Consider the following 13,110-nt stretch of genomic DNA (forward strand, 5'->3'; position numbering starts at 1 on the left):
TGAGCAACAACGACGGAAGTGGTGGGAGCAGTGACAGGTCATCTGTAGTGGGTGAGCACAACGGGTGGTTTTGTCATGTGTTTATTTGGGTTTTGGGATGGAAATCGCAGGGTGGGTGGCCAACGACTAACTTCGTGAGAGATTTGTTGAATGATTTACGGAATTGTGTGTGGTCGTTGAGAATGGAGAAGGAAGAACTACCAACAGGGATTGAAGAAGTGAACTTGAAGTTACATGAGCAAATAACCAAGCTTGATGCAGTCCAAAAGGTTGCAAGTGACAAAGAAGCAGAGATTGTTGAACTAAAAGACAAAGTTAGTAGGTTAGAGAATAGAGATATGTGCTTATTGTAGTGGTACTCACATGTGCTTCTGTTGCCTTTGGCATGGTATTAGGTAAATGATTTCTTTGTTAGGAAACATGCAGTTGGTTATGTGTATGTATGTATCTATGAATCAAGTTGGCTTTCTCTGAATGAATGAGCTTTTAGCTATCTGGATGAATGATTAAGCTTGCGTCATATCTATTATGTATGTATGTATCAATGTTGATCCGCTCCTTCCTTGCTGTTGTGCTCAGTCCCATCCTCACCGTTGTCTATCTTTCTATCCTCCCAAATTTTAGGGTTTGGTAACAGGAAACTGGGGAAATAACCGATGGAGAGAAATGAGCTTGCCTCAGATGGCTGACTCAGCAAACTTTACAAGGTCAACTGGCCACGTGAGCGCCACGTAGACAAAAATAACTTTGCAAACCACCATAGGAGTATAGACAGTTGAGGGATGAGAAATATCCGGTTTTGCATTTTAGGGAGGTAAAACATACTCTACCGATAATTGGAGGAGGCAATATGGACTTCTTCCAATTTGAAATGATTTCATTATTTCCAAGCCCACATCATCCCTCAGCTACGATGAATCAACATCAGGTTCCAAACCAAGTAACCTTAGTTTAAACCATCATCAAATTTGAATATAATGTTTACAAATTCCCTGACGTTAAAAGCGTACATTAATAAATTTGAATTTGATGGTATGTACTTCAAATTCCCAAGAGAAAATAGAAAAAGAAAAAGGGAAAAATAAACAAGAGAGAAACTAATAAACATGTCAAACAGCGGAGCCAAAGAACCACCAAGAATACGTGTCCTCCTCGTCTTCGTCGTCGCCGGCGGCGGCGGCGGCGGCGAGCTCACGACGAGGCGGCGACGGTCTCCACCTTGGGCACCTCGACGGGGAAGTTGTGGATCTCGTCCGCCCACGGGTTGCGGTCGTCGGCGGCGGGCGCGATGGTGCGGAGCGCCTTCCAGACGGCGCTGTTGCACTTGAAGCCGGAGCCGAAGGCGATCTGCCAGGCGCGGTGGCCGCGGCGGACGCGGCCCTTGGCCTCGGCGTAGGCGAGCTCGTACCAGAGGGAGCTGCTCGAGGTGTTCCCCCACCGGTACAGCGTCATCCGCGACGGCTCCATGTGCCAGCCGGTGAGGGCGAGGTTCTTCTCGATGGTGTCCAGCACGGCGCGGCCGCCGGCGTGGATGCAGAAGTGCTCGAACGCCATCTTGAAGTCCGGGATGTAGGGCTTGACGCCGGCGAGGCCGAACACCTTGCGCGCCACCAGCGACGCCAGGAAGAGGATCTGCTCCGACATGGGGAGGACGAGGGGCCCCAGCGTGGTGATGTTCGTCCGCAGCGCCTCGCCGGCGACGGCCATGAGATCCTTGGACAGGGCCACCCCGACCGTGCCGGAGTCGTCCTCCTCCTGGAACACGCATCGGTACGCCCTGTCGTCGGCGCCGTGGTGGGTCCGCACCGTGTGCAGCAGCTGGTACTTGGCCCGCCGCCGGTCGCCGCCGCGGTTGCTGAGCAGGATCGCCGCACCGCCCATCCGGAACAGGCAGTTCGACACCAGCATCGACCGGTTGTTCCCCCAGTACCAGTTCAGCGTGATGTTCTCCATGCTCACCACCAACGCGTACGAATTCCGATGCACCTGCAGATAACCCAAAATTTAAATTTTTAAATTTAAACTTAGATTTGGTTTTTAGATTTTTCATCGAAGTTTATTTTTCAACTACGGCTTTTAGATCACTGTGTTTTGTTCGTAAATTATTTTCCGTTTGGAGTTGTTTGGCCTTTTCTTTTAAAGACACTAAAGATGACCCTGGTTCATCTAACCCGTGCATATAACCCAAAATTTAAATTTTCAATTTTAAACTTAGATTTGGTTTTTAGATTTTTCATCGAAATTTATTTTTCAGCTATGACTTTTAGATCACTGTGTTTTGTTTGTAAATTATTATCCGTTTGGAGTTGTTTGGCCTTTTCTTTTAAAGACACTAAAGATGACCCTGGTTCATCTAACCCGTGCATCTCGTACAATTCTTAAAAATGTATTTCGACGTAGCAGTATAAAAATTTAGTACTAAAATTTTGCACTATAGTTTTTATGCCTTAATTTACATTTTTTTTTAATGATGGTAAAAAGATCCTAGCACCGCGTATGAATCTCTATTGCCACCTATCTGTCGTCATCAATGGCGCCGAGCAAAAAGCTAGGCTAGGGCAGAGCTTGCTGACCACGCTGCGCACGCAGGTGAGGGGTGGTCCTCCTCCTCCGCCGCATTGATTTCGCGGTGGTCGCCGGTGGTCATTAACGGCGGCGAGAGAGATCGGTCAGGAGCAGAGGTCAGCTGCTGTCTACTGAGTTTATTGCTGCTCGTTTGGACCATTTTTTTTTCTTTTTGGTAGAGTGACCAGCAATTAATTACTCCTCCCCAAGCAAGCTGGAGTGTCAAGTGTGATGCTCCATCACTCACTGGAGCTGCCCCTACTGATTGCGTGTTTATGGCTTGCAATTAAGCAGCTAATCGGTTGGAAATTTCGTTAATTGTTTGGTTCTAGTTTCTAAATCTGGCTACTGTACCATATATACCTTTTTCCTAGTTCAGGAAACTGTTTGAGATCACACTAACGAACTAGTTGGTGTCTTATGTGTAGATCCATAATTTGATGTTCAAATCGAAAGAATATTTCAGAGTTGATTAATTGACCAACGGTTTAATTTACCCCAAAATATATCACTAGTTCACTACTATTTTAGTAGTACAATAGGTAGGTGTAGTTCATGTGAGATAGATTTAACAGTTTAACTGGAGTAGATCGAACAAGTAGTAGAGTACAAATTAATTGGTAGTGATTAATTAATTACTGCATCTCTACCTAAATATTTGATGCCGTTGATTTTTTATACATATTTGACCATTTATTTTATTAAAAAAAATTCAAAATTTTTTTATATCATTTCATTTATTGTTAAGTATACTTTTATGCATATATAACTTAACATATTTTTTTAAAAAAATTAATAATATAAATGGTCAAAATTATATAAAAAAATCAACGGGAACGAGTAATTAATTAGTTAAGTTAATTTACCTGGAGCAGCTGCTTGGCGAGGTCGATGGAGATGAGGCCGGCGCTGCAGCCCATGCCCCCGAGGTTGTAGGTGGCGACGTTGCCGCGGAGCTTGTAGTGGTTGACGATCATGGCGGACAGCGACGGCGTCGGGTTGAAGAGGCTGCAGTTGACGACGACGACGCCGATGTCCCTGGCGCGGACGCCGGTCTTGGCGAGCACGCCGTCGATGGCGCCGAACATGACCTGCTCGGCCTCGCGCCGCGCCTCCGCCATGCACGGGTTCGGCGGCGAGTTGAGCACCGCCGCCGGGAAGTACGTCCCCTGCCCCAGCCCTGACCGCTCCAGGATCTTCCGCTGGAACGCCAGGTTGTCGTCGGTGAACGCGCCGGCCTTCATCGACTGTGCCATGAACGTCTCCCGCGTCACCACGTGCTCCCCCCCGGGCTTGTAGCACGCGAAGTCGAGCAGGTACACCGGCCGCGGCCGCCGGATCAGGTACACGGTGGCGAGGACCGCAGCCACGCCCAGGAGCGCGACGGCGAGGGGGAGGTTCGCCGCCAGGTGCTCCCGCGCCGCGGCGAGGTCGGCCGCCGTCACCCGCGACGCCCGCAGCGCCACCGCCGCCGCCACGGGCGCCAGCACGAGGTACAGCGCGTTGGACACCGCGTGGTGGTACAGCAGCTTCATCCTCGCCCGCCGGTGCGGCCCTACGGAACCGGCAGCGGCGGTCGTGGTGGTTTCTTGGGCGGCGCCGCTCATGGCTATAGCTAGCAAAAGTTCTAAAGCAAGCTAGCTAGCTAGTTGGTCGGAGACGGAGATCGATGGACGGGGAGGGGGAGTGCGTGGGTGAGGAGGCCGTCGGGGAGGAGATAAGGGGATATATAGCGGCGGTGGAGGGGTGGAGGTGGGGGGTAGGGAGTGGGTGCAACTACCGAGCTACCATTAATGTGTGCAGTGGAGGAGGGGGAGGCGCAGCGGGAAGACGAGTTAAGCAGTTTTTTACACAGGGATGGATGTATATTCGTTACTTATATAACATCTTATATAACATCTTAATAGTTATAAAAAAATATAAAAAAATTTAATAATATAATTTAATATGAGTTATATCACTCCACTAACATACAAGTTTAAATTAAACTTTTACAAGTTATAGCAAAAATAATAAAAACAATTATGAATATGTGTATACTTAGTTTTAGTTTTGTTATTTTTTCTATAAACTATAGAAATTGAATTTAAACTTGCATGTTTATGAAGTGATATAAATTATATTAATCTATCTTATTAAATTTTTTTATATTTTTTAATGACTATTGGCATGCAGCTAAAAACCGTTTTCCGGAAGGCGTGGGAAAGGAGGGCTCGCGGTGCGCGAGAGAGATGACGTGGCAGGGCGTGGGTCTGGCTCGGTCGGGTCGGGACCGGACGCGCTGGCGGACACGTGGGTGGTCTATCCGCCGTCCGTTTCCACGCTGGAGTTTGATGGAGCCTTGGGTCCCACCCATTTTTTCATTCAAGTTTATTGCCGGCACCCTTGCTAAGCGTGTTTTTTCTTTCTAAAAAAAGGAAAAATTTTCATGGATACTACCCGTCCTAAAATATAGAAAATATTTGTAATGGTAATATTTCTTATATGTTAGGATAAGGATATATCTAGAATTTCCTATAAAACTTTTGAAATCAAAATTTCCAAACTTCTACTCCACTCGTTTCACAATGTAAGATTTTCTAGGCTTGTCTAGATTCATATGGATGCTAATGAATTTAGATATATATATAAATTATATACATTCATGAATTTAGGTAAAGTTAAAAAGTCTTACGATATAAAACAAAGGTAGTAATAATTAATTTATTCAGTTATGCTCTCGAATTGTCATAAACTCACCTTTATCTATAATCCATGACATATGTTTCTTTTAAAAAATCCGGTAGGGAAATTATAGAAAGCACCCGGATGGATACACGTACGCAATTACGCGTTGAAGTTGTTTCATCGAAGCTGTGATTTGTATTAATAAAAAAGATTGAATTTTAGAATACTTCGTGATGTATTTAGAGTGGTCTGATGTTAGCAATAGCAGGATAGTATCTAGTTCTATGAGAAGAGAAGCATGGTGTGTATGCTAGATGTGGATAGACATAAGGTGTAACAGGTTAAGACCCCATTTAGTTTCCAAAATTTCTTGGAAGAGAGGTCGTGTCGAACTTTTGATCGAATGTCGGAAGGGGTTTTTGGATACGAATGAAAAAATGAATTCACAACTCACCTCGAAACCGCGAGATGAATCTTTTGAGCCTAATTAATCCATTATTAGCACACGTTGGTTACTATAGCACTTATAGCTAATCATGAACTAATTAGGCTCAAAAGATTCGTCTCACGATTTTCCTCCTAACTATGTAATTAGTTTTTATTTTTCTCAATATTTAATGCTATATTTAAATCTTCAAAGATTCGATACGATGTTTTTGAGAAAAAAATTTGAAAACTAAACAGACCTAACTGTAATTAGACGACCATAGATATGACACATTTCAATCGTTTTCTCCATCAATATTGTTGTCACAACTCCCTACCGTCCCATCTATTCTTTAACTTGTTGTCTGAAACATTCCTGTAATCTTCGATATACGGATACGGTACGTGTTTATGATTGTACCTAATCTTATTTTTGGAACAATTTTTATCTATAGAGTACTTAAAGTTTATGTAATTTGTCTATTTACGTCACAAAAAGTGCAATTGAGGACAAAAAACCAGTTAATTTATCGGAGGACACTGCATCGATCTATTATGTTGTAATTTCTCGTTTAATTGGAGATAACGATTCCTTACAAAGATGAGAATACCCATAGCTCGATAAACTTGTAACCGGATGGTACAGTGAATACGGAATATGATATATAGTAGTAATGTATTTGGGGCGATGGAAGATTGGGAGTGACATAATGCGTAATTCAAAATTTTGGAAACGTTTTAGAAACTGTAAACAAAATTGAGAAATTGGAATATTTTTTTGTAAAATTTGGAAAAGTTGTGAAATCTACTCGTGGCTGCCACTCTGGGGTTTCGCAGGGAATTTTCGGAGAGATGGGCCGGTCTTGATTCAACCAAACCAAGCCAAGTAACATGTGCTAGCATACGAGGCAAATTCAACATTTTAATATGGTTTTGCTCCCCCAATTAAATAAGAAATAACAAAATAGTAGTTATGGTGTTATCTAGTAGCAAATTTACTGGCTTTTAGAACATTGTAGCAAAATTTGTCTTTTTAACCGGTTATTAGAAATACATGTACATACATAACAGTATTTCTTTCTTTGCGAAAGTAACAGTTTTACGGTAAACCATACAATTAATAATATTTGTCATTTTACATGACTAATAAAATGCTTGTAAGTTCTAACACCCCACAATCATTTACAATTGGGGAAGGGCTCAGGGAATGGAGCGAGGAATAGATGATGATAAAGCCAGATCCTAAGGTGGTTGCACACGTGGCATGAGATGTAGCTAGGCAAGAAACAAGCTACTGGTCATGGGACATATATACATCATCTACTCCATTAACTTGTATCCTCATCTTCCGCATCACATGTGTAACCACCTCTTACTCTATAAATAAAAAGGGTTAATTAAACCCTGCAGTCTTCTATCCCCAATATATCCACCCTCAAAGCCTATCTCTAATTGTATGGGAGATATGTGTTTTGCACAAAGGCAGCATGCACAAATTGCATTTCTCTCTTGCTGCAGACTTGCTTTCACGTATACTTATATATATATATATATATACATATATATAAGTATGCATACGCAATTAAAATGCTAGCTATATAGTGGAACATGCATGCAAATACTTTTCACATGATAAAATAAAAATCCTGGAACATTTAAATTAATTAGAAGCCAAAATTTATATTTTCAACATTAAATTTGGAGTTAATTTTGAGGTTTTCTCATCGCAGTTTATTTTTCAGGTTTGACTTTTAGATCGCTATGAACACGTATATAAAAGTTTTATTCGTAATTTTTTCTATTTACAAATATAATATTAAAAAAACAACAAAAGATAACCCCGGTATGCACATCGATTTGTTTCTCGATCGTTGATGGAAAACGGTAAATTAACCACCCTGCACCGTTGTACGGTTGCACCGGCCCGGACGAACGAAACGTACGCAAAAAAAAGTGATCGAGTGACGTGCTACGTTTACTTGTAATTTGTATTTTTTGTAGTAGTTGAGCTGATCGAGATATATGTACACATATCAGGTGCTGGCCAATTCAAACCGATGGAAAAACAACCAAAACCAACCAACAAAATCTGGTGCCGTCGACATCGTCATATTTCTGAAGAAATTATGCTTGCTCCCTCCTGTGTCATAGCACTATACTATATATGATCCAAAACGGCATGTAGCAATTTAATTAGTTAGACTAAATTAAATGCAATACAGGGTACTCTAAGACTAAATTAAATGCAATACAGTGTACTCTAGTTAATTTGATTATGGGGGCACACGTTTCTTTCCCAGTCCAGCCGGTTCGTAGTTGTGTTAATCAAAAAAGGTTAATTTGGCAGTACCACATTGATAATTAATTAAAGAAGTGAGCTTCAGCATCGTCAAGCTATCAACTCGGTAATCCTTTTTGTCTTAAAATATAACATTTTCTAGTTCATGAAAAACAATTCAGGAGCAAGAAAAATATTGTAGTGATTCTCATTAAATGAAGGGTATTAGGAGGAGGATGCTAATGTAAAATACTATTTGGGTGAAAATTAAACGACGGGTGGTGTTGGTGGGAATGACGTCATTCACCTATCCAAAAATGTTGGCGCTTGGAGAAAAAAAAAGGTTCATGGTGAACAAAAGGAGAAAAAGAGAATCAAGATAAAAAAAAATTACAGGAGTGAGATATAAAGCTTTAGTAGAAAAAATGTCCAAATTTAAATATAGTCTAATAAAAATTTGGTGCCACATGATTTCAAGAGTGGCACCATAAAATTGCACGCTGCTAGTTAAGCCAAAGATTATATTGCTACGTACTAATGGAGTATGAATTTAGTTTGTTCTCACTGTAATTTTGTTATTATATATGTTTTTACTTTATTGTCATGTAAGTTCCAACATCTTTCCATGTAGTTTTCTAGTTCTTTTGTGAAGCACAAATTCTTCACTTTTTAACATTTTATCTAAGAAAGAACGTACTTTGTTTATATAATTAGTTAATAGGCAAAATCATAAGCACCATCAAATAATAAGAAAAATAACTACAGATTCTAAATTATCAGTCGGCTAAAAAAACAAGTCACTACTCCCTAAAAAAATTGGGACAAGCCATGCAATTTCAAATAAGGGGGGGTCAGGAGAAAATGGTCGAGTACGCAACCTTACAGCAGCTAATAGAGCAATTAACAGTACCTTCCAGTTGATAGTTGATAGGGATGAACTGTTGTTTTAGGTCAGATTATTTCTTGGTTTGTCGTAACTGTTAATTGATGTATTTTTATAAAAAAAATACGTATATGAGTTCATCATCTACTATGAAATGGCTATAAAAAAAGAATAATCTTTATTAAAAAAAGTACAGGCCCGGTCCAGTAATTTTAATTCTTCGAATATATAAAAAGAACTTAAACATTCGAGAAATTCAGTTATGCCTGAGTCAACATGGCTCGATCCAGCTTGAGCCCGGGACGCTGTCACTCGTACGCGCATGCTGCACCGCGAGTTGAGTTCTGTTACAATTTATTTTTCATACCTTCATACGAATTTCTTTGTCAGTGCACAATTTCGCTTTAATCAGCCCTAAACTATTTAACAGGGGTGTACCAAACTTCCGAAAAAGAAGCAACTCAAACCCCTTTCGATTTCTCTTTCCACAAATTTATTAGAGCAGTTATAAGAGCAAGTTTAATATTAAAACCAATTTACTGGCTATAAGCTTTTTATAAGGTTGACTATAATTCTTATCTCTTATATCTCTTTACATTTAATGTATTTTTCTTAAAGTTGGTGTATAGCTGGTTCTTGCATGAGATCCAATCCCACATTTTTTTATTATCTTTTTCCTCCACATAAGCTTATAGTCAACTTATAGTCTACTATTATACTTGCTCTAATAGCATACTATAAGCTGCCTGTAAATATATTTAATGAGATAAAAGAGGTGAGAGGAGAGCAGTGGACTACAGATTTATAGCCAATTGTAGCACAGACTCCAATACACAATATGTGTATGACAGATAGAACATGTTAGTATATGGTTTGTAGATAACTATTATATGAATTGACTATTAAATTAGCTATAGAAAAATTGAAGCTAATAGTTGGCTATACTATTGAATTTGCTCTTAGAGCAAGTATAATTGCAGGCTACAAGCTCGTTAAATATATGAGTAGATTATAAAAGGACTAAAAAAACTCGTACTCAGCTTGTTGACTATATTATTAGCCTTGCTCTTATAGCGCTGCTGTGGCCATCAGTCAACTGCTGCTGCCGCCCTACTGCTACTGTTACACTGCTATACTACTCTACCGCTTCTAGATCTGCCGTACATTAGGCCTACATGTACGTCGTTAAAAATAAGATTTAACCTGATTTTACCTAACAAATCTCGTTAGTTTTTTAAATCTTATTTTTAACCATAGTAGTAAAAAGGGTTTTAAAAAATAATATAACACACCTGAGATATTACTCTCTAGAGATTGAGAATACAATCTTATAGTTTTCCCGCATGTATTAGTTATATTGTAGCAATAATTTGTAGTCACACCACGTATTACTGCACTTCTATCATGATGTTATTATACACGTTATTGCAATTGGTGCAGTAACAATGCACATATTAATGCACTTGCATCCCGATGTTACTGCACTTCTAGGACGCCATTACTGCAATTGTCCAATGACAATACACATATTTTATAACAACGTAGTGTTACTGTAGCTATTGTCATAGCATTGGTGTGTACTAATACAAATCCTATAGAATTTTTTAAGATTTTAAACTTTAAACAATTTTATCTCTCACCTCATATATTATTTTTTAAAAATGTTTGTACCACATTGTTTGAAAAAAATGCTTAAAAAAATAGATCCCTCATAGTTATGTTTCAACGATGTTAGTGCAAATTAGTTATCATGTTAGTGTATTTTTGCCTTCGTGTTACTGCACAATTCCTATGAGACGAGGCTGGACTTAGATAGTCATGGGGGAGCCCATAAAGGGTTGATCTGCGGAAAAAACTTTTTGGCCAATATTTAAATGAGCTGGGCCAGGAGCGGTTCCAGAATTTGATGGTTGGGGGCTGGTTACCTTTTTCTTACTCCAGCCCCCTCCCACCTCTTCTTCTTCCTCCTCCTTCTTCCCATTCTCTCTCTCCTATTTTTTAAGGGGGTTCATCGTGTAGGAGGGGCTGGAGCCCCGCAGTCCCCACGCTGGATCCGTCTCTTGTTAAGGGCAAATTTTTGGGCCTGATAAAGATGGTAGGAGGTGAAATGGGTTTTGGGAGGCTTTGAAAGGGAGGGTTATAGAATACCTTTTACCAAGAGAAGGCACATATTAGTTCTATATATATATATATATATATATATATATGCCCCCTCGTATTGGTTACTCATCGCACATGATAAATGTATCTAAAACATCGAAGAGTGTATATGGAAAGTGTACTTTGTCCATCAGGCCATCATTATCAGTATGGGGCTTTGGCGTTTTTCATGCCGAGGCACTAGGGTGGCAACCAGCTAAACAGAAAAGCAATCATATGTGCTAATACAATTATATGTTCATAACGATATAAAAGCCGTTGTAAAATAAGCTTTTGTGAAGAAACCTTAAAATCAACTCTAAATTTAGAGTGAAAATTTAAATTTTAGCTTATAAGCACAAACAAAAGACAAAAATATGGGTGTAATAAAAAGCCATAGTACCTCTGTTTTAGAAAGTAAAACTTGCTAAATTTATTTAGATTCATAGCAAATTATATGCGTAATGAATGGATGAATCTAGGTAAAGTTTGAAAATTTCACGATATAAAACGGGTGAGTAATTTCTTTGGATGGGATCCTCGCTCAATACTTACGGAATAAAATTTAGGCCGTCTAGGATATTCGAGAAATTGATTTTTACCTGGCCGAGTTGTCTGTAAAAATTGATTTTTACCTATGAACGTACTCTTATTAGCACCATCGATGAAAAATCAATTTTAGCAGACAGCCACCTACGAAAATAGTGTGAATTTCACCGGTGGCCCTCACGACAAGCGCGCTGTCCTGCGGCTCACGCCATTTCCTCGTCACCTTCTCCTCTCCTTCGTAGACCTAGCGATCAGAAAACACACGTGCGAATAAAACTTATTTATATATATTCCTAGTGATCTAAAAGTAGTCAAGACTGAAAAATAAACTATGGTGAAAAAACTCTCTAAAATAACTTCAAATTTAAGGTTAAAAATTTAAATTTTGGTCATTGAACACAAACAGAAGCGAAAAGGTGTGTGCAAATTGGCGCTGGTGAAAGCTTATTTTCCTAGTGTAATCCATCGTTTACTATGACCATGTTATATAAATTATTAAACTGTGAATTTCATTCCCAAACTATGCAGAGTAAATTGAAGTTTCTTTAATAAATTAAAATTCCTTCTCTTGAGCTCTCAATTAATCCTACTACTAATAGCCTGTTTAGCCGAAGCAAACATGTTGCGTATAAAATTGCCAAAATATAGTATAACAAGTGAGATGGACAGTCTGGTGGTCAGCTGCTAGCTAATCACCTCCTGGCTTTGCACGTACGTACAGTTGGTCAGTTGCACGTGAGCATCTATCTCTAGCAGATGGATTAACCGGCCGGTTTGGAATGCTTACGTGGACATATTTAAATACATAACATAACATCTTCTCGTATTTGACCAAACTGTTCTCTGCATATGGATTTTTGCTTGCTATTTCCTCTTGCTTTCCATCCAAGTCCATGCATGCATCGCTTCAACCAACAACCTCTGCTCATTTAATACCGCATGACTGTCTGCCAATCTTCTTCGAGGTGATTATTCTTCTTCCTTCTATCGAGGGTTATAAAAAGAAAAGGCTAAACAACATATTTATAACTAAAAATAATTTGTAAATAAAATTTTTATATATGTGTTTATAGTGATTAAAAGATAAATTTAACGAATAAGCTTCCGTGAAAACCTCAAATTAACTCTAAAATTTAAGACTGTATATTCAAATTTTGAGTTACAAGTGTAAAGACTTGGCTATTGCCGTTATTGGTGAGGTGAATGCATGCCAAGCATGTGCTTCTTCTAGGTGTTATTATTTGTCTGGGCTTCTTCAGGATAGGGAGCCTTTTAGGCTCGTTGGCAACTGAATATTGCAGTTAGGCTAATTAGGTGCTGTTTGTTTCATAAGTCTTAGGTGTTGTTTGTTTTCATAAGTCCTAGGACTAAATTTAGTTTTAGGACTAAAACATAAATCCCTTTTAGTCATACCCTGTTTTTTTGAGGGACTAAAAGTAACTAAAACCTTATTAAATGACATACTCAATAGTACACAGCATACACATATAGCTATAGGTCTAGAGTAGTAGAGTAGGTGTATTATAGGTCTTTAGTCCCTTTTAGCACCTCCACTAGGGACTTATGGACCTACATAGTTTTAGTCTCTTTTAATCCCTCCTGT

The 13,110-nt window shown here is 39.5% G+C and overlaps 1 protein-coding gene across 1 annotated transcript; it reads right to left on the bottom strand.

Annotated features, from left to right (window-relative positions):
• Positions 1 to 929: 929 nt before the first annotated feature.
• LOC102715248 (3-ketoacyl-CoA synthase 20-like) lies at positions 930 to 4,253 on the bottom strand. Its single transcript, XM_006662952.2, has 2 exons — positions 3,432 to 4,253; positions 930 to 1,986 (listed from the first exon to the last, which is right to left on the bottom strand). Exons 1-2 carry the CDS (start codon positions 4,170 to 4,172, stop codon positions 1,192 to 1,194), a joined length of 1,536 nt encoding a protein of 511 aa, XP_006663015.2. The 5' UTR covers positions 4,173 to 4,253; the 3' UTR covers positions 930 to 1,191.
• Positions 4,254 to 13,110: the final 8,857 nt, after the last annotated feature.

Source organism: Oryza brachyantha, chromosome 11 (assembly GCF_000231095.2).
Source record: "Oryza brachyantha chromosome 11, ObraRS2, whole genome shotgun sequence".
NCBI lineage: Eukaryota > Viridiplantae > Streptophyta > Magnoliopsida > Poales > Poaceae > Oryza > Oryza brachyantha.

What these genes read in the sequence shown, in the direction of transcription:
- LOC102715248 (XM_006662952.2), bottom strand. Translation starts at nt 4,172, where the DNA reads ATGAGCGGCGCCGCCCAAGAAACCACCACGACCGCCGCTGCCGGTTCC. An exon ending in TCGCCAAGCAGCTGCTCCAG is followed by an intron (nt 1,987 to 3,431) that starts GTAAATTAACTT and finishes GGTTATCTGCAG; the next exon opens with GTGCATCGGAATTCGTACGC.